We start from the raw sequence: 21,780 nt of genomic DNA, 5'->3' as shown, positions 1-21,780 counted from the left end.
AGACAGGGTAACGCTTTGGACCACAAGCAAGCCTGACGCGAAAGACAATTATTCCGAAAAAGGAAACTTAAAAGTTTCAGATCTCCTTCAGCTTTTTTCCACCCTCTCCCTGTTTTCCCTGTTTTATACTTTTAACACCATGGCTACCGTTGCGCCGGGACCGACATCAGGAATCAACTCGATCCTGCCTACAATAGATCTCAACTTCAAGTACTCTGAAATTAGGTCGCAGATCAAGGACTTTTTTCTTCATTTCAAATCTACCTCAAACGTTCATCCAGATGATGGAATATATGACTATCAGATTGACGACGTCCAGATCGACGACAGTGAGATTGGTCAAGGTCCCAAATATATGAACCTTCTCCAGAAGATTGCAAATAGAGAAATTACCACTCTATATATCGATCTGGACGATATCAAATTGTACGAGGACACACAAAATATCGCACAAAATGTGTCTCAATCGCTGCCCCGTGGTCTTGCAGAGTTGATTGTCAAGAACACGTACCATTATGTCGAGCTGTTCTCCCAGGTGGTGGACGAAATCATGCCTCTTCCGACAGTGAATATCTCGCATAAAGACGACGTGTTGGATGTTATCATTCACCAGCGAAAGCTGCGTAACGCACGAATTGAAAACGAGCACCGTGAAGAGCTCGCTGAAACTCAACTGGGCGAGGACCAGGAGGAGCTGCGAAACGTGGATACGCCGAATCTCTTCCCTCCTCAACTGACAAGACGATACTGTATCTATTTCCGCCCTCTCACGGTTACCGCCAAAGGAGGCAAGGCTTTGGCTGTGCGCGATGTCAAGGGCTCTTATCTAGGACAGCTAATTACGGTCAGAGGAATTGTCACTAGAGTTAGCGATGTCAAGCCGACTGTTCAGGTGACCGCGTACACCTGCGATACCTGCGGGTTTGAAATTTTCCAAGAGGTCAACACCAGAACTTTCACACCGCTCACAGAATGCACGTCGGAAAGATGCACAAGTAATCAACACCGAGGAAAGCTGTTTCCAAGTACAAGAGCTTCAAAATTTTCCGCATTCCAAGATGTCAAGATTCAGGAGCTGGCCAACCAAGTGCCAGTGGGACATATTCCAAGAACTCTTTCCATTCATGTCAATGGTGACTTGGTGCGTTCCATGAACCCAGGTGACATTGTGGACGTGACTGGTATATTCTTGCCTGCTCCGTACACGGGCTTCCGTGCTCTTAGAGCTGGCCTTTTGACCGAAACCTATTTGGAAGCTCAGTTTGTCAAGCAGCACAAACGCAAATACGAATTTTTGGGTCTCACTCCCGAAGTGGAGCAGAAAATCCTTGAAATTACGTCTCAGGGCAACGTGTATGAGAGGCTAGCCAACTCCATTGCACCGGAGATTTTTGGCCACACAGACATCAAAAAAGCTTTGCTGTTGCTTCTGGTGGGTGCTTCGCCGAAAGAAATTGGAGACGGTATGAGAATTAGAGGTGATATCAATATTTTACTGATGGGTGACCCGGGTGTGGCCAAGTCCCAATTGCTGAAATCTATATCCACCATTGCTCCCCGCGGCGTCTACACTACCGGTAAGGGTTCTTCTGGAGTGGGTCTGACTGCTGCAGTGATGAGAGATCCTATCACAGACGAAATGGTTCTTGAAGGTGGTGCTCTGGTTTTGGCCGATAATGGCATCTGTTGTATCGATGAATTTGATAAAATGGAGGAGGGAGACAGAACAGCTATCCATGAAGTGATGGAACAGCAGACAATTTCCATTTCCAAAGCAGGAATTACAACGACTTTGAATGCCAGAGCCTCGATTCTCGCCGCCGCCAACCCGCTTTACGGAAGATACAACACGAAATTATCACCGAACGAGAATATCAACCTACCTGCCGCGCTGCTTTCAAGATTTGATGTGCTATTCCTCATCTTGGACCGTCCTAGCAGAGAAGACGACGAAAGACTGGCAGAGCATGTTGCTTATGTTCACATGCACAACAAGCCACCAGAATTTGGCGTCAACCCGATTGACTCCTCCACCATGAGACAATTTATCTCCATGGCCAGAAGGTTCAGACCTGTGGTCACTAAAGAGGTTAGCGATTACGTCGTCCAAGCATACATCAAAATGAGAAAGGAAAGCAAGATGATTGAGAACTCCAAAAAATATTTTAGCCATACCACTCCAAGAACACTGCTGGCAGTGCTGAGACTCTCTTTGGCTCTTGCCAGAGTCAGATTCAGTAACGAGGTGGTTATTCAGGATGTCGACGAGGCCTTGAGACTTATGAATGCAGCCAAACAGTCGCTGTATCAAGATGAAGCTGCCGAGTTGGAGGAGACGCCTACAGCCAAAATCTTCAATCTTATCAAGGAGAAGGTTCACGATTACATTGCTAACAACGGCAATAAGCTGGTGCCGATGTCACTGCTTAGAGAGTCGTGTTTGGGTAAAGGCTTTACCGAGAATTTGTTTAACGAGTGTATTTACCGCTACCAGGCGCTTTCGGTTTGGCAGGTGGTGGACGACGGAGAGAACCTCGCGGTTATCGGAAACGTCGACGACGAAGATATCGATATGTTCTAGTTTATCAATAAAAATAAATGTTTAGTTCAGACCAAGATCTTTCATCACCATGGCCTTGCAGATTGGATGGTAGCTTTGCTCATATTTTTTGAAGGTGGCTATCGCCAGCTCCCTGTCGGCCTCGTTAAGTAGCACATATCCCGGTCTAACAAATTTCATTCTACCAACAGTACCCAGCCAGTCGGCAAGCTTTTGGTATTCAGATTGAATTTGGGCAGTTAGCAATAGTCGGAACCATCTGAAAACGACCTCAGCGTTGCTGGAATTCTCATACTTGGTGTACTTCTTTTTCATGATTTGAATTGCCTTCTGCCCATTTTTGGAACTCCAATCGAATCCATCTTGATTCTGATAGGAAACAAGCTTGTCTAAAAATACGCCGTTTTGGTTAGATGTGAAGTTCTCAATGTCGGACGGCGAAAAATTGGACTCCAACGAATCAGGAGCATTGCTTATCACCTTGATCCATCTTCTCGCAAGCGAGAAGCACTCGTCAGCAAGTGTGGTGTCAAAACTTGGTTTTGGAGGCAGACCTGGAGCATACAACCATGTCTCCCAGTCGATGGAATCAAGCAGATCCTTCTTATCAGAATAGAACTCGTAAAGAGCATCTAAGAATTGATATGTATCCAATGACTTGTACTTGAACTTCTCGAAGTAATGTTTGATGAATGGGTCGAATGCTTCCTTGCTGCCAAGAGTTTGTTCGATGTGGAACAAAAGGTTGAAGCCTTTTTCGTAAGGAACTGTACTGAATGAATCGTCTGGATCATCACCATGCTTTAAATTCAGCACCAGCTTGCTATATTTCAAAGCTGTGCTGCCCATAGCAGCAATCGAGTTTTCCAGATCAGTCCATCCAATGATGGAGCTAAAGTGTCTGTGTTTTTCACCATGCAATCTCTCTAGGATTCTACGCTCCAAATAAACAGTCCATCCCTCATTGAGCCAGAAGTGTTCGAATGAGCAATTGGTTACAAGATTGCCTGCCCAACTGTGGCTCAATTCGTGCGCAATGACATCGACATTCTCTTTGTCACCAGAAATCAAGGTTGGAGTGGCGAAAGTGCAGTTAGGATGTTCCATGCCACCAAAAGGCATCGACTGAGGAAGCACCAGAACATCGTAGTCCTTCCACTCATACTCGAATACAAGACTTTCTGCAGTCTTTATGAAATTCTCAGTATCATCCTTGAACTCGTTTTGACAGGCCTCCAAAAAGCTGGGTTCCGTCCAAACTCTTGAGCGTGGCCCTATTGGTGCGTCTTTGAGGTCCCCGGAAGCGATGGAACACAGGTAAGATGGGATTGGAACCGGCTGGTAGAAGTTGTAGAGGGTAATTCCGTTTTCCAAAGGTGTCTTCTTAGACAACAAACCAGACATCAACACCGGAAGAGAGGATTGGATATTGAATTCGAACGGACTTTTCACGGAGGGAGTATCAAAGCATGGGAAGAATGAGCGGGCATGAATAGCCTCGCATTGGGAGAACAAGTATGGAAGCTTTTTGCCGTCAGTCTGGGGTGGCTCGAGCCATTGCAAGGCGGTACCTTTTCTGGTGGTTTCGTAAAAAATTTCCAGTTTGAAACCCTCGTGGGCTTTGAAGTCGTAGTTAACATACAAAGGAACGCCTAAAGGCCCACTGCTTGGTTTCAGCTCAAAGGACTGGATGGTACCGTTGATTGTCACTTTTTTTATTTTAAGATGAGCAGTGTCCAGAACTAACTCTTTGGTATCGACTAAAGGTTTTATGATGTATGTTACAGAACCATCGAGAATCTTGTCTGTGAATTTAACTTTCAAGTTCAGGATTGACTTCTCGACTTTGAACTTAAGATAAGATGATAAGGTTGAGGGGTCTTGTTCTGGCGACGAGTGAGGCACATGTGGTGCAATAATGGACCAAAGTTTTGGGCTAATATTAGGATAGTTCGCCGACATGGTGCTTAAAGATTCAAACCGTTGAGAAAAAGTATGCTTTATGTACCTCCAATACGTGCCGAGCGGCCTATTAGACATAAACTATTATTTAAAGACTGCATTTTGTGTGTCGTTTCTTGGGACGGGGATGGTCGATCGACGCGGAAGGGTTTTTCCCAACGCGTTATTGTACGCTATTGATTACGGCATCTACATAAGTTCCGCGAGACGATAATTAAAATAAAATGCAATAAAAATCCAAATGTTACACGTGACCAGGGAAAGGGCAAGAAGTTCTTCCCAATACTTTGAAAATTTTCCTTGAGAAAATTAGATATTATCCAACGGTATAGTAAGTGCCTCAATATATTGGTGGCGTTGAGGGTTAATACAGACAATATTTCCATCAAGTAACCCTTGAGTTTGACAGGTCAACCCACCGTTCAACGCACCGTTCATCAGAGTCTAACATATAGGTCAAAATGCAGATTTTCGTCAAGACCTTGACCGGAAAGACCATCACCTTGGAGGTCGAGTCTTCCGACACCATCGATAACGTCAAGTCCAAGATCCAAGACAAAGAAGGAATCCCTCCTGACCAGCAAAGATTGATCTTCGCCGGTAAGCAACTCGAGGACGGCAGAACCCTTTCAGACTACAACATCCAAAAAGAGTCCACTTTGCATTTGGTTCTGAGACTGAGAGGTGGTATCATTGAGCCATCTCTTAAGGCTTTGGCTTCTAAATACAACTGTGAGAAATCTATTTGCAGAAAGTGTTACGCCAGACTCCCACCAAGAGCTACCAACTGCAGAAAGAGAAAATGTGGTCACTCCAACCAGTTGAGACCAAAGAAGAAGCTTAAATAGTTGGTATATGACATTAATACTAGTGGAATAACAAAAGTAAAAAAACTTTCTCGATGTTTAATAGCTGTATAAGATCAGCTTTCAAAAGAAGCTTCAGTGCGCTGACGATTCAAAATCCGCCTGAGGTGTCTATTTTGCCTCCTAAACGGCACAATTCGCTACTCTTGATATCCACGGCATCCCAGCTTGAGGCGTCGATCGATGGCTTGATCAAACTGAACAAGTCAGATCCCTCATTACAGCTGGTATACTTTTGTGTTGACTCCATTCTGAACTCAAGAGACGCTGTCTCTGAGTGCTGGTTCGAGGACAAAATGCTCCTCCAAGCTTACAAGAAGTTTGAGCCCTCGAAAGATAAATCAACCCCGCATTCAGGAACGGTAGAGCTGGAACTCACTGGATGCGATATTGTGTTACCATTGGCGCACACGATGTTTCAGAATACATTACCGGCCACTTGTTTCTTCGTGGACAACGATGACCCTCACAATTGGAATAATCTTTCTGTTCTCAAAGTGAAGCTCCCATATATTAAATCCTCCCATTTTAATTATTCAAACTGCTTGGTTGAGCTACCTTTGGGAAAAACCCCATCCCAAGAATATATTGTCACAGAACATGAAGGAAATATGATCAAAACGATCAACTTGGTTCCTGCATCCCAGTATCTCATTGAAAATGAGCATATACAGAAGTCAAAGAATGCTCTCTTCTTGAAATTGTATGATGGAACGCAAACTCCAGACTACATGGAATCCTATCATAGAATTACAGTAGGGGGTTTAGGTTGGGGCGAAAAACAAGGGTATCTGGTTTTAGACCAGAATGTTGGTTTCTTAGACCACAAAAAGCTGAGGCTTTATCAACACAGACCAGAAACGGCTGTGCACTATGACAGAAGCAAGAAATCCCTAGTTTTAGAGTGCTCCACGGAGCAACAACATTACCTGCCCGCAGGCTCAAAAACACCTATTGTGAGCAACCTGATAGGACTGGGTTCCGAAGCTGGCTTTAAGCTAAATGGTGTCTGGCACACGTCGCAAGGAGAAGTGGTTCAGATCCAAGTCACGTGACCAGATAATTACGCGCTGACAGATTAGCATGCGCGCTACCCGGCCGAGCTAAAATTTGGCAACTACGTGTATAAACATCTAAATATCAACACCAGGCCAACACGCCATGTCGAACTTTCTGTCTCAGCTTCAATACCAACCGGTGAGTAGGAGCATCTGTGATATCAACAAACTAACCGATTTAGCTCACTAATTTTGCCGACAACTTGAGCGTTGAGAGCATTAAGGTAAGTGTTTGATTCCGGTTCTGTTAACCTTTTAGCAACAGATAGCTAGTGTTCAAAACAAGTTCTCCTCGATGAGGCCGCCACAGGAGTTCCTAGATTACAGGAGATTTTCCAAGCCTCAGAACTTTGGCGAAATTCAGCAGAGACTCAGCTTCAATTTGCCTTATTTCCAAGCCAACTACATCGCCATTATTCTTCTACTGTCAGTGTACGCCCTTGTCACAAATGCATTGCTCCTATTTGTTCTAGGATTAACCGGGTTTGGTATTTATTTCATCTCTAAGTTGAAAGGTGGGGACTTGGAATTACCTATTGGAAGACTCACTACATCGCAACTTTACACAGGGCTAGCCATCATTGCTATCCCACTTGGATTCCTGGCCTCGCCTATTAGTACTATGATGTGGCTAATTGGTACTTCCGCGGTTACGGTGTTGTCTCATGCTAGTTTGATGGAGAAACCTATCGAAACGGTCTTTGAGGAGACGGTTTGAACGGGTAGATAGTATAAACAATGCAGCAGCATATCGAGCGAACATTCACTGCGTAGAGGTATAAAGTTACAAGTATGTAAATGCAGTCTGGTTTCCGCTCATGCTACTTTTATGTTTGTGCTTTCTCAGTCGAAAGAAGACCCAAAATTTTAAGTCATCGCAACGCTCATATACTATCTAAGCTTGACTATTGCGGTTGTTCGTCATCATAGAAAGCACATCCCAACTAAAGAATGCAAATCCTTTCGCTTTCCCTTGTTGGGAGAAGAAAAGTAGGTTAAGAAAAATTTAGCTGGAGTCTGCATATATACAGATGGATCTTGACCCTCACTTGTTAGCTCTGACGTGTAAGTGAGCGTTTAATCACAATCAAAGTATAAGAGACCCCGACCTTCCAACTCCAGTATTGGCTGGTACGGTACGGCCTGTAACTACTATTACTCGTGCTATAGTTGAGTACCACCTCAAATCATTCTAATCAGTATTAATGCATACACACAACTCCACTTAGATGTTGAGCTTAGTTCTCTTCCAGTGTCTTCTCTTAGCGTTCCATCTGATCTTGTTGTTGGTTCTCAGTCTGATCCATTGAGGCAATGGTCTGTTTTGGTTTTGAGCCTTAGCAAGCTTCTGCTTGGTCTTGAACGATTTGTGAGACTAAAGGTTAGTAATGTTGATGACCACAGAGCATCCGCAGGTGGCAGAGCGCCATGATGAGTTCAATAATACATACAGGCATCTTAATATGTTTTAGCTATTAAAAGTCTTTTTCAAGCAAAAAAGTTCGGCAATGGTGCTCAGAGTACGAACTCCTCGAACCGAGATGAGAAAAACGCAGTCACAAAAGAAACCGTGCACACAGAATTTCACATCTTTGCACCAAATCTTCAGATTTGAAAAATTTACAAATATATTTATTACTATACCACCATGACTAGAACCTCTGTTTTGGCTGACGCCCTTAACGCTATCAACAACGCCGAGAAGACCGGTAAGAGACAGGTCCTGATTAGACCTTCATCTAAGGTGATCATCAAGTTCCTTACTGTGATGCAAAGACATGGTTACATTGGAGAATTCGAATACATCGATGACCACAGATCCGGAAAGATTGTCGTCCAATTGAACGGAAGACTCAACAAGTGTGGTGTCATCTCTCCAAGATTCAACGTCAAGATTAAGGACATTGAGAGATGGACTGACAACCTGTTGCCAGCCAGACAGTTCGGTTACGTCATTTTGACCACTTCTGCTGGTATCATGGACCATGAGGAAGCCAAGAGAAAGCACGTTTCTGGTAAGATTCTTGGTTTCGTTTACTAGACTGCTATATTAGAGTAATAAAGTCATTAATTAATATTGAAGAGTAGAATGTGATTTCGATGGTTGCAAGGCGGTAGCAATGGCAGGGCAAGCCTTGCCTCGAGAAAATCCCTGCCACAGTGGGCGTGTGGGGCACCAGACGTGCTAAGTTCAATCTCTAGGGCCTGAATCTCAGTATAAACCTCAGTCTGAATATAGTGATTGGGGGAGGGTGGCTCGCTTGATTAGAAGTGTTTCGGTGTGAGGTGTATTCAATGCTCGTGACTGCGTTCTCACACTGCCACCACCTCGCGAATGAAAATTTTAGGTGTGGAAAAAATATCAAGCTCTCAATAGAATCATCATGGCTGCTGAAAACGTTACTCTCGGCCCTCAAGCTAGAGGCTCCAGCGAAGTGTTTGGTGTTGCACACATCTATGCTTCTACCAACGATACCTTTGTTCACGTTACCGATCTTTCAGGAAGAGAAACCATCGCCAGAGCTACTGGTGGTATGAAAGTCAAAGCCGACAGAGACGAGTCCTCCCCATACGCTGCCATGTTGGCTGCTCAAGACGTTGCTGTGAAATGCAGAGAAGTCGGAATTACCGCTGTCCACGTCAAAATGAGAGCCACCGGTGGTACCAGAAGCAAAACCCCAGGTCCAGGTGGACAATCTGCTCTCAGAGCTCTGGCCAGATCTGGACTGAAGATTGGCAGAATTGAAGATGTGACTCCTATTCCATCCGACTCCACCAGAAAGAAGGGTGGTAGAAGAGGTAGAAGATTGTAAGTGGTGGACATCAAAATCATATTACAATGGTCGTTTCGAGTGTTGTAGAGGTATAATAAGAGAATGTCAATTCGACGAACTATAAGAGCAGCAGGGGAAAGGCTGCGACATTACAGTGCAATATGCCTTTTCAAACTAATTCTGCTAGTAATGTTGCGTAAATAATTTGTAGATCATTTTCATTTCTTTTCTTCATTTATCTCTATGCCCTTGATTGTGGCCAATTATCTGCCGAGGCTTTCAACAGCGACTCTCATGGCCACATCGCTGGCAATGAGAGTTAGCTTTCTGCTTTATGGGATCTATCAAGACAAATATATGGATCTTCCGTATACAGACATAGACTACTTTGTTTTCACCGACGCTGCCAGATTCGTGTTCAATGGCCAATCGCCATATGAACGAGACACCTACAGATACACGCCGCTACTGGCATGGCTTCTCCTTCCAACCACATACTGGTTTGAGTACGGAAAAGTCTTTTTCGTGCTTTGTGACCTCATAACAGGGTACCTCATCATCAAACTTCTAGATAAAGCTAAAAGGAACAAATCATGGAGCATTCTGTGGCTTTGGAATCCAATGGTGGCCACTATCAGCACCCGCGGAAGCTCAGAAAGTGTTTTGACCATAGTGGTCATGCTAATCACAAACTTTACGCTTAGCAACCAATATGCCTTGGCAGGCCTGTTCACGGGCTTGGCTGTCCACTTGAAAATCTATCCGCTCATATACATCCCGTCAATCCTCTTGAATATCGACGCTTTGCAACCATGGTACCAGCCTGTGACCAGAGCGAGATTGCTGTTTTTGCTGACATCTGCCCTCGGCTTTGGTGCTCTTACAGCTCTGATGTACCATTTTTACGGCGACGAATTTCTCCAGGAGGCATATTTGTACCACCTTAGCCGGTTAGATCATCGCCATAACTTTTCGGTCTATAATTTGACCTTATATCTCTCGTCCTACCGGGGATTTTCCTCGCTACCACTTTTCCAGAACTACGGACTCCACGTTGAGAAACTGGCTTTTTTGCCTCAATTGGGTCTTTCAATGGTTCTAATACCTCTAAAGCTTGCTAATATTGATCTGGTTAGCTGCTTCTTTGTCCAAACCTTTGCATTTATTACCTTCAACAAAGTGATCACGTCACAATATTTCATCTGGTGTTTGTGCTTTTTGCCAGTTTACACGGCCAATTCGACCATAAAGCCTACAAAGACTGTTTTCCTACTAGCGACGTGGATCGCAACCCAAGGACTATGGCTTTGGAACGCTTACCAGCTGGAATTCCTAGGTAAAGCAGGCATTTTCACTACAGGCATCTGGCTCAGTAGCTGTTTGTTCTTTGTCTGCAATTGTATGCTCCTTGTGGCCTTTGCCAACGATTTGAGTGCGCAAAAGAGGACTCAATTGCTTAAAAAGAAGCGTTGACCGAGCTTTTCTACCCTGATTGTGTGTTCCAAAACAGGAAAAATAAAAATGCTAGCCGAGGGGCGGGATAATTTTATCAGGCCTGTACGCCGTAGTCGCAGCCACCGGGCGGTGGGGAATTTTGTACTGCTACGAAAAAAAATAATCTATAACAAACGATTGATTAAGTTGTTATTTGGACGCAGAAATCCGCAAAGAAGCAAAGAACAACTGTCTACCTCGCCATGGAGAACTTCGAGGTGCGAGCAAAGTCGTTCACTATCAAGTGGGTCAATGCTCCGGACAATTCTACCGTGAAATGGGAACTAAAGCCGTTGAAACGATCTGTTAACTTTGGTATTTACGAATACAGCAAAGCAGACCTTCAGGCCCCTTCGACGGCTCCAAACTCTTCGTCAACAACATTATCCGAAAACTTGAGTCTTGATGAAGTCAATGAAGTTCCACACAAGATGTTTGGGGTATTGCAACTGAATTTACGTGATTCATTCGAGTCCCTTGCATCTCAAAGCCCGGCAACTCCTTCGGCTCCCAATGAACCGTCCACAGGATCACTTCCAAGACACAATACGACGATGTCCACAAGCTCGGAGAAGAGAAAACGCTCAGAAAGCGTTTCGTCTTCCCACGATTCTCGCACTCTTTTGGAAGAAAAGATAGATAAACACCTGGTGAAAAAAGAATGGATTGGAAGATGTCAAGGAGACGAGCTCGTTACGGGAACATTTGAAGTAGCCTCCGGGTCCCTTTTTGCATTCATTTTCGACAATACTTTTAGCAGGCACAAAGCGAAGACAATCATGTTTAATCAGTACATTGAAACGAACGGACAAGTGTATCAGGCAGCTGAAATTCCACAACCATCGTCCTCCTACCAGCTGAACCCCATAGCCGAACAAAAAAGCGTGGACGAGGCGGAGGTCTCGAAACCGCACGAGGCCGCCAGTGCGCCTGTTGGAAACGCCAACGGCGGAATTATCAATAGAAGGGCGTCGGTTGTCTCTGCGCCACTACAGAATCATGTGAAATTCAGCGTCCCCGAGAACAAAGTTGCCTCCAAATCAAAGAATGTGTCACTCCTGAGGGTGAAAGGTGGCCAGTATCTCCAGGGATTTTTGCTCAAGAAGAAACGCAGACGGGGAGGAGCGAAAAGTTTTGCCAGAAGATACTTTGTTCTTAATTTCAAATACGGAGTGCTGGACTATTACTTCAACGATGTCACAAACCACGTTCGTGGTAACATGTTCATCAGAAACGTTGTCATCTCAGCCGATCCAAAGCAGTTGATGATGTTTCTGGATTCCGGCATTGAGCAGTGGATCTTGAAAGCAATGAACCAAGAGGATTTTAAGATCTGGGTTCAGGCCTTCAATTTCATCAAAAGGCAAAACAAACTCACACAGCGAATGGACATTCAAGAAAACGATGCATTTCTATCGGCTTCCTCTCCCGGGGAGGGGAAAGAGGACCAGGAAGGAGCTACTTTTGAGGATGAAATCAGGGTAGGGAGAACGCTATCAGTAATAAATCCCCAGTACAAGTTGGTTGAGCAAAAGATCTCTCAGATCAAGGAGATGGCGGAAAATCTTCAAGCTCAGGCAAAGCAGCCAAAGAGAGCAAGCATGGATAGAAGAGGCTCTCTTTTCCGCAAGAAGAATAAAAGGGAGCAGAGTGACGATCAGAATGACCACGAAAGCATAAACGGATCAGCCTCAGCCTCGCTGTCTGGCGGATCTTTATATGATAGCTTGGTTTCCGAAATCAGAGAATTGCAGGTGCAATATATGTTGCTGGTCAACACTGAAACTAATAGGGGATTCAGCAGGCCTCCCCAATCTCCATCTAGAAGAACTCTTACAAGGACCAATACAGCTACCACCTCTGTATTTTCCCAAGAGTTTTTTGATGCCCAAGAATACATTGATGAAATGAACCGTGGAGTCTATTTGGTCCAATCTAGTGACGAGGAAGATAGCGGACAAGATAATAAATACGACGATGCCAGCATGTCAAATATTTTTGACAAGCCGCCTTTCGTGCTCTCAATGGATAATGATCTTTCGAACTCGACGTCCTCATCGGATGAAGATGACAGCGATCAAAAAGAACTTGCGATTGCAGCCGGAAGACAATTTTCTGCTCGAGAGAACTTGTATCCTTTGGAAGCTGGCAAACACATACAATACAGGAAGGACATAAAGGAGAGCCCGTGCGACCCTCCGTCTTTGATCGGGTTTTTGAGGAAAAACATTGGAAAGGACTTGTCGTCCATATCGATGCCGGTTTCAGCCAACGAGCCACTTTCATTTCTACAGAAATACTCGGAAAGCTTTGAGTACACGCACCTGTTGACAGATGCAATGAAAGCACCCGTCGAGAATGGACAGAGGGTGCTATTGATTGCAGCCTTTGCTGTGAGCTATCTCTCTTCGTTGAGGGTAAAAATCAGAAGCATTAGAAAGCCATTCAATCCGCTGCTTGGTGAAACTTTTGAGCTTGTGAGAAATGACTTGGGAATCAGGTTCATTGCCGAGAAAGTCGTTCACAGACCATTCGTGATTGCCGCACATGTGGATTCAAAAAACTGGACCGTCGACCATGTTTTGTCGCCTCAACAGAAATACGGAGGCAAGTCTGCCGAGGTTTCCATAGTTGGTGAGCTGACCTTGAGATTAAGCAACGGCGAGGTTTACAAGTGGAGTCAGCCAACAACGCTCCTGAAAAACCTCATTGCTGGTGAGAAATATTCGGAGCCCTGCGCTTCCGTCACTGTCAGTTGCAGCAACGGCTATAAGGCAATTGTGAATTTCAAGGCATCTGGAATGTTTTCCGGACGTTCTGAGGAGCTGACTATCAAAGCATACGATGAAGCAGGTAACAAGCTACCAAAAGAAGTGATTGGTACGTGGACAGACAGTCTTAGATACACAGATACTGACGAATGCATATGGAAAGTTGGGAACCTGGTGCCAGATTGCCAAAAGAAGTATGGATTCACCGAGTTTGCAGCCAGTCTCAATCAGATCACAGAAATAGACGAAGGCTGTGCGCCGACCGACTCAAGATTGCGCCCAGACCAGCGCAAATACGAGAACGGTGCCGTTGACGAGGCAGAGGAGATAAAGCAAAAATTGGAAGAAGAACAGAGGAAGAGAAGAAAAAACCCGGACGGGACAGACGCTGTGCATGTACCAGCATTTTTCCAAAAAGCTGGTGATGGCGACTACGACTGGAGCTTCATTGAAGGGGAGCACAGCTACTGGAACCGCCGCAAGAGAAATGATTGGGATGACCTCGTGAAGCTGTGGTAACTTAATAGATGTATATTGGAATGAATGATAGAATTTAGCTTGGTGGAATTTCTCTGATGAAGTACCTATGGTTGTGCCCTCCAGCAACCACCACCTGTGTGGGCGGACCTGTTCTTTGCGAAGTATTGATGTTCATTTTTGGGACGTCGTCCATACGACTTTGCTGCTGCAGATACGGCGACAAGATTGGAGAAAGCATTTCATCATTTTGAATAGCCTCTTCGATAGCCTCTTCAATAGCCTCCTGTACCACTTCGTCCTCGTTTGACAAATTAGCAAAGACAAACGAGGAGAAAATAAGGATTATGCCAAGATAATATCTAGCTGATGTGCTTTTCACTTTGTAGAATACGGAATCGCAAATCATGTTGACGGGAATCGCGGTGGATAGTGACAAAGCGGTGATCAGCGGAGAAGTCAACAAGGTTGCCAGAATTGAAAAATAGTCTGAGAGGCAGTTGAATAGTCCTCCAATGAAGACAATCCAGAAAATTGTAGAGCTATCTGGAAGAGAGAGTTTTTCGAATCCAAGGAAGTTTGCAATCAGAAGTAACGGACAGGCGAATATGAGGATGCTGAGTCCCAAAAGACCAAATATGAGCTTTTCATTGTCAGGGCTTGTCTCTTTTCCTATCTTGACCCTCAAAAGGACTAGGTAGCAAGAATAGAGAAACGTCCCACAAAGGGCAATGCAATTCCCCAACATTGGATTGGAAGATGTGGATTCGGAAGACGGCGAGCTGTTGAGCGTTATCAAACATATCCCTGCAATGCTGACCAGGACAGAAAATATCTTGCCTAGGGACAATGTGTCGACACCACATATATAACTGAGTAGAAGCGTGAAGACGGAGCTTGTGGTTGTCAGAATCGTTTGGTTGGATGCACTTGTATACTGTAAAGCAATTGCACTTAACGCAGCATTCGCATAATATACAAGACCAGCTTGGACGGCAACAATTATCAACTCTTTGAGCGAAAGGTGCGTGGAAGGAGCGAGGAGAATTATGCTTGAGGAATCGCAAGAATCGTAGGAATTGAAGGCAGAATCGTCGAGCTTAGGTTCGGAGGCTCTGAAAGCCTTGATCAGACTTTTGATCGTGGGCTTGATCCCGAAAATGACAAAAAGACCTCCATTTATATAGGCCACAAATAAGGGATGCTGATAAGAATCTCCCTTCAAAACGTTGTTTGTCAACTGTAGTCCAAACACCCAGGTTGCCACCGTCAAGAACAGATAGAGGAGCCCTCTAAGCCAGTTTCTGCGCTCTTCGGTTTTGATGATGTCCACGACATCCTCAACAACCTGCTCGCTGGACAGATCGACATGAGAGTCCTCGGGTCTTGGAGACCGGATCACTCCTCCTGGGAGTACAGGAGACTTTAAAAGGATTACTGGTGACCGTAAATGCGTATGTTTCGGTGGAGAATTCATATCATGAGTAAAACTTTAAGATAGAGATAGTAACAAAATTCGCACAATATTCCTCTTGCCTAAAACAGCTGCTGATAAGTTATGGTAGATGCGGAAATTTACTACGATTCAAGCTGCAAAAAAGAAATTAAGACGAAAGCAAATCATTAACACTAAAATGCGTGGCAAACCTTGCCAAATGAGAGAATGTCCGAATATCTATTTTCTCCAACCACTAGAGCTTGGGTCGCAGTATTTCCACAAAATGTCCGGTGGCTTGTAGAATGGATTGGTTGGGGAGCCCGATGTAGAAGACGATCCAATCAAAGATTTGGAACGGTACCTGAAACTCTTCACAGGGGATAGTGAAGGTCTTCCCATGTGTAAAGGACTTTTGGCCTCGGAACCATTAGTTCCTGGCTTTTTGCTATCGAGACTGAGTCTTTTTCTCTTCTCAATGATTTTTTCCTTGATGGCAGCCGGATTTGAGGCGGGTCCAAAATCGGCCTTTTGAGTCTGGACATCCTCGTCCGGTGGAAGATTGAGGTAATTGTGCTCGATGTCGGCGGAGGACAAAGAAACAGTCCTATCGACTTCCCAATTTTGACTGAGCTGTTCAAAACCTTCCAGAGGCTTGAACGCCCATTGCTTATCGAAAGAATAGGACGATATCTGCGTGGATTCTGCACTCTCAATGGTGAGAGCAGGAGAATCAAAGGGAGCTGGCTGGTGCTGGTCAGTTGGCTCCGCGGCCTGCGCTGGCAGCTCGAAACCGTTCTTGTCCGCATACGAGACAAAGTCAAAACCGTAATCAATGTCCCCTAACGGGAACTCTGACTCCGGCTCATCTGAAAAGATTCTGTACTGGTCAAAGAGGTCCATCTATGAGGTTTGCTCAAAGAGAGGAAGCTTTGAATTATCGACAGTTGGTTTTAAATGGAATCGGGCAATCTAATATATGGAGCTTAACAATAACAGCATTCAATTAATGCCATAGTGCAGATCTTGCAAGTGGACAATTAAATGGTGGTGCTTTCCAAAGACCTTTATACGCTTTTATTGTAGGGGACAAAAGCTTATTGACAATGCATAGATTATGTAATACGAATCAGTGCTTGTGGGAGACAATAGTTACAGCATGTAAAGTGCATATGCGGAATAACCGTCACAGATGGGAAACCACATTCATCACACGGTGGGTGCCACTTCTTTGACACCTCAGGATACCAATCTGCCGAAGACCCACGGTAGAGTTCACATACTTAGAAGCAAGCATTATAAGAAGACTTGGAGCCAGTAGACGACAACTCAAGAGCTTTAAATTACAAGTGATTCTCACACGACAGCCAAATGAAACTTCAAAGAGAAAATAGGGAGGGAGCGGCTCACCGCCTTGCGGCGACCGGAACACAGCTGATCAACCTGCCCGTATAATTTGACATCCACCTTGTCCAACATGAAACGTGAGACAATCCACATGGAACACTAGGGTGAAAATTAGCGAGTGCCCCTTTGACACACACATTACGTCTAGCGCCAAGCGGTAAGGGCATTTTTGGGTGAGAGCAAAAAAATATATCGGTGCTCTCCTCGATCGCCATTGCAGGCAGAGCTTCCTAAAAATAAAGCCGCACCGCCAGACTTCCTCCTTAGGACACAAACTTTAGGGACCCCGCTGTCATCGGTGAAAACATCCACGGAAAACTCACTTGCTGGTTCTGGACGATTTACATTGGCAGCCGTATGAGCACAAGAAATCGAAACCTATCCGGGCACCTACATAAATTTTTTACTCCCCCAGACCCGCGCATAATTTTCTCTTGTTGCTAAAGGTTTTATTCAAAGCCTCAAAACGTGGACTCAAAGCTTGCAGTGTGAAACAGTGATCTCATACGACCCACGAAGTTCTCTCAAAATGTAATTAATTTATTCTTGTGGTTCTGCTACCCTCTATTGTACATAATATACATCCTGCGACCTTCCTAATCAGTGTCAAATCTTAATTTGCGCGGTCTGATTGGAGACTCTTCGTCCACAAGCTCCCGCACTGCCTTACCGGTCTTGTCCACATATCTCAGGCGACCCTGGCCGGTTTTGCGTGTTGATTGTGATCTTGCAGATGAAAGGGACGGCCCACGAAAGGGATTTTTTATCTTCTCCTTTCGAATTGTTTCACCGTCTTCGTTCTCATCTTCCCACGCTTGTTGCTTAAATGGTTCGGGTGTCACTTTATTGCGCGGTGTTTGAGGAGTCTCGTCTTCAAGAAGAGCGCCGTTGAAGTCCAAGCGGCGTGCTTTGATTGACTTTTCATAATCGGTCATTTTGCGAACTACTTTCTCCCCTGTTTTGTTGTTGACTAGTTCGATTTCCTCCTCGAAACGAGAATTATCAGACGTTTCTCTTGGGGCCCTTGGTTCTCCGCTCTCCAGGAACGGGTTGTCCATTTTGACTCGCGAGACGAATCGCTCGTCGTCGTCGCCAGAGTCGGACCGCTGTGGTGCAATGTGCATCTTGTAGGCTTGTTCCTCTGTGATGATCTGTTTGGCGGGGGTTGACGGCACAGCAAATTCATTGGCGTTGAAGTCGAGCTTCTTGGTGACTTTGTCAAGTTTCTGAGGTGAGTTTTCCCCCTCTTCCTCGGACGAAAATTGTAGCTCCTCCTCCAGATCGATCTTGTAAACTTTGCTGAGATCAAGGCCTGCATTCTCTAGTCTGGGCCCGCCAATATGCGATTTGCGCCCAGAACCAACTGTTGATGGTGCCAGTGGGAAAAGAACGCTAGACTCGCCAATTTTTGAGGCTATTGCATCTGTCAGATCCTTACGTCGGCCGATCCTGGGCGTCTGGTCTGGTGTCTGCAGCTGCTGCTGTCCGCGCGTGTGGTGAGCAACGGGAGACACCGCTACGGACTGCTTTTTGGTGGTATGATGGGGAGTATACGGTGTATGCGGATGATGCTTGGTTCGGTGTGTGCTAACGGGCGTCTTGAGGTATCTGTTGCTGCCTGCTGTTCGCGTCCCACTTGGCGGTGTCGATGGTTGTAGAGGCTCGTTCTGGTGTTCTGGAGACCTCATGTTTTTGCGCTAGATCAAATTCGAAAGATTGTTTATTTTGGTTGAGATCAATCAAAAGTCCAATAAATCCACAACCACTTCTCCTTGTATCGTGAATGGCTGGTTTATTTTTTCGTGAGGTTTCAATTACTTTTCCGTTTTGGGAACCACCGCCTAAATGGACAGGGGAGAAAATTTATTTTGGAAACTTACATAAGCTGTGAAGTTACCAGGTTGGATGCAATATGTAACAGTACACTCGCTTACGGATCTCCTCTGTCTCGGGGGGATCCTCAGGGAACATAGGGTGGTCCCAATGTACCATCTCAACGAACTCGACGTCGAAGTCAAACAGCTCCTTAGCGTCAGTGAAAAATTGGAAGTCATTTTCCATCATCTGCGGCTTGGGTCTGTGTGGGGACCAAACAACAAGACACTTCCCGCCACTTCTGGGCTGCGAGATATCTCGTAGTGGGGTGATTAGCTCTTTTGCAGATTTGAGCAGCTTGTGATGTTCTGAATGGTTGAAAACTAGATCACTCATAATGATTAAGTCAGCTGTGCTCTCAAGTGTAGCTTTGATTTCTTCCGTATCGTTCCCCCAAATAAACCCTTGCACGATGATCCTACTGGTCAGCTCCTTGTCTACGAGACTGTCCACATTGATTTGTATATTCTCTAGCAGATCAGGATCTGGATAGTCTGTAGCTACCACTTTTCTAGCACCGTTGATAGAACACAACAAAGAAGGAAGAGCAGCTGCAGAACCAAACTCCACAACAGTTTTGCCTGTGATAAGCTCCTGTGCATGCTTCTCAAGATAATTTGCTGTGTAAATCCCCGCATTCCACAACAAATGGCCCCAAAGCGGTGATTTTCCAACAAGTCGGAGCTTGATCTCGTCTATTTCGGCAAGCACCTGCTTATGGGTCCTAGTATATTTCTGATAGTGTGCTTCGGGCTTTGGGGGCCTGAAATTCTCAGGCTCCTCAAACAACCCTCCATCCAGGCCCAGCTCGCCGTCCGACATGGAATGCAATTTTAGTCAAATTTTTTTATCATAGCTTACGTAAGATGGGCAAAAAGTCATGGACATGTGGTAACCTCCCAGTCGGAAGGATCGTGAACGTCTGGATGGTCAAGTGTTTTCATCTCCTCATCCGACAGTTCAAAAGAAAGGACATCGAAGTTAGTGGCCAATCTGTCTAGATTCTTAGTCTTGGGGATAGGAACGTAGCCTTTTTGAACCGACCATCTAACAAGAACCTGAGCCGGTGTGACGCCTTTCTTCTTGGCAATTGCAACCGCATCAGGATCATTAATGCGATTGGCATGAGAGAATGGAGCAAATGCAATAACAGCAATGTCATTTTCACTGCAAAAGTTGCAGAGCTCCTGTCTCATGCACCATGGCGACACCTCAATCTCGTTAGCCACAGGCTTGTACTTGAGACCTGGCCAGGATAGAAGTTCCTTCAAATGGTCAATTCCGTAGTTGGACACACCAATTGACTTCACAACGCCTTCGTCAACTGCCTCCTGCATGGCCTGATATGTTTCAAGTCTCATTTTCTTGCCCTGTGTTGGAGCATGAATCAGAAGCAAGTCGATATACTTCAGGCCATCGATCTGCTCCAAACACCCCTTGATTGCCTTTTTGGCATTTTCGTAACCATGCTGATTGGTCCACAGCTTGGTGATGTAGCAAACATGCTCTCTTCTATTGTGCTCCGGATCCTCCTTCATCCATTCCAGCACGCCCTGAGCACACTCCTTCTCATTACCGTACAAAACTGCGGTATCGATAAGGCGATACCCTATGTTCAAGGCTTCTTTGACCACTTCGGTGGCATTTCTGAGTTCCCAGGTGCCCAATCCCATGAGTGGGAGATATGAACCGTTGTTGAGCTTCACTAGCTTGGACAACATGATAGCAATTGGATAAGAAAATTAATTTCGAGATAATTAATTGCGATACGTAAATGCAATTTATACTAGAAAAAGAGCAAATCTAATCTATGCTAAAATATGCTAGCAAAACTAAGAAACAATTACGCCTTATTTCGGTAATCCTGTTTCCACATTGATCAGCACCTCATCTGAATCTTGTGGGCCAGCGCCAACTTCGGTCAAAATGACTCTGGAAACGCCCGACCCCCATGTGGGATCCAGCTCTATGGATGGAGGAGTCAGGGACTTGACGTCGATTTTTTGCCATCCATCAACAGAGCTGAAAACAGCATGGAGTAGCCCAAGAACTCTCGACTCGTTCTTATGCTCATAATAGATGACGGCATTAGGACCGGCGTCGTATGTGTAGGCTGCGATTATTTCTCCGACAGACTCATTCAGCAAATTAATGAGCTTGATGATTCTTTTTGATGTATCGTTCAAGTAAAAAATTGGAGGATAAGAGTCCAAACATGTCGCATGGAACGAATTGGAATCCTTCATGGTCAGTTCCGCAAACAATGGGAAATTCTTCTCCATGATGGATTTTTTCATTTCTTCGAATCTCTGCGGAACAACCTTTTCAATGCGGTGTTGGAACAACGGTGATGTCTTGACAGTCAGTTGCATACCGCTTGTACTTGGAACGTCCTTCTTATCGTCAGATACAACCAGAATACACGCCTTCATATCTGGCCAATGGCTCAGCGGAGCAATCTCCACAGCCTTAGAGTCCTCACCGTTCTCCAACTCCCCCATTTCCCAGGCTACATAGCCCCCAAACAGCGATCTGCAAGCCGAACCAGAGCCTTTTCTGGCAATCTTACTTAGGTCAGAAGCTGTCTGTGGGAGCTCGTAAAGTTTTGCAATAGCCGAGATCAGTGCTGCAAATCCAGCTGCAGAGGATGCCAGGCCGGCAGCAGTCGGAAAGTTGTTCTCGCTAACAATGTGCAGGTGCATTTTGCTAAGTTTTGGAAGAGATTCGTCCCGAGCCTCGAGTTCTTCTCTGTATTTTCTGAGATCCGATAGACACTGCTGGGTTCTAGGGGTGTCCAGAGAGTGTGATTGTCCATTTAGCCATAGTTCGTCTTTTTCGAAATCTTGAGAACACGAGGCAGTGGTGAGCGTTCTCAGATCTTTTTGCGACAAGGTTACACTGATAGACGAGTTTGTTGGCAGGTTCAGGTCCTTGTCTCTTTTCCCCCAGTATTTAAGGGTCTGAAGTTAGCGTCGAAACTGAAGCCATACTTACAGCAATGTTCACGGGCGCTGTTCTCGAGGCGTAGTAGATCTTGGCCATTATTAATGATCAATCTATGGGTATACCAAAATAATATTCCCTTTTTTTTTCTTCGCGCA

General features: G+C 45.1%; 13 protein-coding genes across 13 annotated transcripts; 7 read left to right on the top strand and 6 right to left on the bottom strand.

Moving 5' to 3' along the window:
* Positions 1-139: 139 nt before the first annotated feature.
* OGAPODRAFT_81447 (uncharacterized protein) lies at positions 140-4,566 on the top strand (the record flags this gene model as incomplete). The annotated part of the gene is made up of 2 exons (XM_018356526.1): positions 140-271; positions 305-4,566. The coding sequence occupies 2 exons, from the start codon at positions 140-142 to the stop codon at positions 2,579-2,581; spliced, it is 2,409 nt and encodes an 802-aa protein (XP_018211956.1). The 3' UTR covers positions 2,582-4,566.
* Positions 177-4,908, bottom strand: OGAPODRAFT_81446 (uncharacterized protein; the record flags this gene model as incomplete). The annotated part of the gene is made up of 3 exons (XM_018356525.1): positions 177-2,693; positions 2,717-4,496; positions 4,898-4,908. The coding sequence occupies 3 exons, from the start codon at positions 4,906-4,908 to the stop codon at positions 2,661-2,663; spliced, it is 1,824 nt and encodes a 607-aa protein (XP_018211955.1). The 3' UTR covers positions 177-2,660.
* A 516-nt stretch (positions 4,909-5,424) lies between these two features.
* OGAPODRAFT_15539 (uncharacterized protein) lies at positions 5,425-7,367 on the top strand. Its single transcript, XM_018353801.1, has 2 exons — positions 5,425-6,585; positions 6,629-7,367. Exon 1 carries the CDS (start codon positions 5,685-5,687, stop codon positions 6,441-6,443), a length of 759 nt encoding a protein of 252 aa, XP_018211953.1. The 5' UTR covers positions 5,425-5,684; the 3' UTR covers positions 6,444-6,585; positions 6,629-7,367.
* On the top strand, positions 6,550-7,164 carry OGAPODRAFT_23120 (uncharacterized protein; the record flags this gene model as incomplete). The annotated part of the gene is made up of 3 exons (XM_018355236.1): positions 6,550-6,585; positions 6,629-6,670; positions 6,706-7,164. The coding sequence occupies 3 exons, from the start codon at positions 6,550-6,552 to the stop codon at positions 7,162-7,164; spliced, it is 537 nt and encodes a 178-aa protein (XP_018211954.1).
* Positions 7,368-8,094: 727 nt separating the features above from the next.
* On the top strand, positions 8,095-8,487 carry OGAPODRAFT_6657 (uncharacterized protein; the record flags this gene model as incomplete). Its single annotated transcript, XM_018355817.1, has 1 exon — positions 8,095-8,487. One exon carries the CDS (start codon positions 8,095-8,097, stop codon positions 8,485-8,487), a length of 393 nt encoding a protein of 130 aa, XP_018211952.1.
* A 343-nt stretch (positions 8,488-8,830) lies between these two features.
* OGAPODRAFT_97605 (ribosomal protein 59 of small subunit, required for ribosome assembly and 20S pre-rRNA processing) lies at positions 8,831-9,321 on the top strand (the record flags this gene model as incomplete). Its single annotated transcript, XM_018357962.1, has 1 exon — positions 8,831-9,321. One exon carries the CDS (start codon positions 8,831-8,833, stop codon positions 9,257-9,259), a length of 429 nt encoding a protein of 142 aa, XP_018211951.1. The 3' UTR covers positions 9,260-9,321.
* Positions 9,322-9,494: 173 nt separating this feature from the next.
* OGAPODRAFT_15538 (uncharacterized protein) lies at positions 9,495-10,827 on the top strand. Its single transcript, XM_018353800.1, has one exon. It carries the CDS (start codon positions 9,515-9,517, stop codon positions 10,691-10,693), a length of 1,179 nt encoding a protein of 392 aa, XP_018211950.1. The 5' UTR covers positions 9,495-9,514; the 3' UTR covers positions 10,694-10,827.
* A 90-nt stretch (positions 10,828-10,917) lies between these two features.
* Positions 10,918-14,088, top strand: OGAPODRAFT_92449 (uncharacterized protein; the record flags this gene model as incomplete). Its single annotated transcript, XM_018357160.1, has 1 exon — positions 10,918-14,088. One exon carries the CDS (start codon positions 10,918-10,920, stop codon positions 14,002-14,004), a length of 3,087 nt encoding a protein of 1,028 aa, XP_018211949.1. The 3' UTR covers positions 14,005-14,088.
* OGAPODRAFT_75115 (uncharacterized protein) lies at positions 14,039-16,365 on the bottom strand (the record flags this gene model as incomplete). The annotated part of the gene is made up of 2 exons (XM_018355972.1): positions 15,762-16,365; positions 14,039-15,452 (listed from the first exon to the last, which is right to left on the bottom strand). Exons 1-2 carry the CDS (start codon positions 16,298-16,300, stop codon positions 14,039-14,041), a joined length of 1,953 nt encoding a protein of 650 aa, XP_018211948.1. The 5' UTR covers positions 16,301-16,365.
* A 1,035-nt stretch (positions 16,366-17,400) lies between these two features.
* OGAPODRAFT_6651 (uncharacterized protein) lies at positions 17,401-18,492 on the bottom strand (the record flags this gene model as incomplete). Its single annotated transcript, XM_018355816.1, has 1 exon — positions 17,401-18,492. The coding sequence occupies one exon, from the start codon at positions 18,490-18,492 to the stop codon at positions 17,401-17,403; it is 1,092 nt and encodes a 363-aa protein (XP_018211947.1).
* Positions 18,493-18,647: 155 nt separating this feature from the next.
* On the bottom strand, positions 18,648-20,388 carry OGAPODRAFT_15536 (uncharacterized protein). Its single transcript, XM_018353799.1, has one exon. The coding sequence runs from the start codon at positions 20,215-20,217 to the stop codon at positions 19,558-19,560; it is 660 nt and encodes a 219-aa protein (XP_018211946.1). The 5' UTR covers positions 20,218-20,388; the 3' UTR covers positions 18,648-19,557.
* On the bottom strand, positions 18,648-20,394 carry OGAPODRAFT_85369 (uncharacterized protein). Its single transcript, XM_018356801.1, has one exon. The coding sequence runs from the start codon at positions 19,499-19,501 to the stop codon at positions 18,698-18,700; it is 804 nt and encodes a 267-aa protein (XP_018211945.1). The 5' UTR covers positions 19,502-20,394; the 3' UTR covers positions 18,648-18,697.
* Positions 20,395-20,461: 67 nt separating this feature from the next.
* On the bottom strand, positions 20,462-21,721 carry OGAPODRAFT_97594 (uncharacterized protein; the record flags this gene model as incomplete). The annotated part of the gene is made up of 2 exons (XM_018357961.1): positions 20,462-21,639; positions 21,674-21,721. 2 exons carry the CDS (start codon positions 21,719-21,721, stop codon positions 20,530-20,532), a joined length of 1,158 nt encoding a protein of 385 aa, XP_018211944.1. The 3' UTR covers positions 20,462-20,529.
* Between the last annotated feature and the right edge of the window lie 59 nt (positions 21,722-21,780).

The sequence above is a fragment of the Ogataea polymorpha genome, assembly GCF_001664045.1.
Source record: "Ogataea polymorpha strain NCYC 495 leu1.1 chromosome Unknown OGAPOscaffold_2, whole genome shotgun sequence".
NCBI classification, from domain to species: Eukaryota; Fungi; Ascomycota; class Pichiomycetes; order Pichiales; family Pichiaceae; genus Ogataea; species Ogataea polymorpha.
The sequence above is the reverse complement of the archived record's forward strand: the minus strand, read 5'-3'. Positions and strand labels throughout refer to the sequence as shown.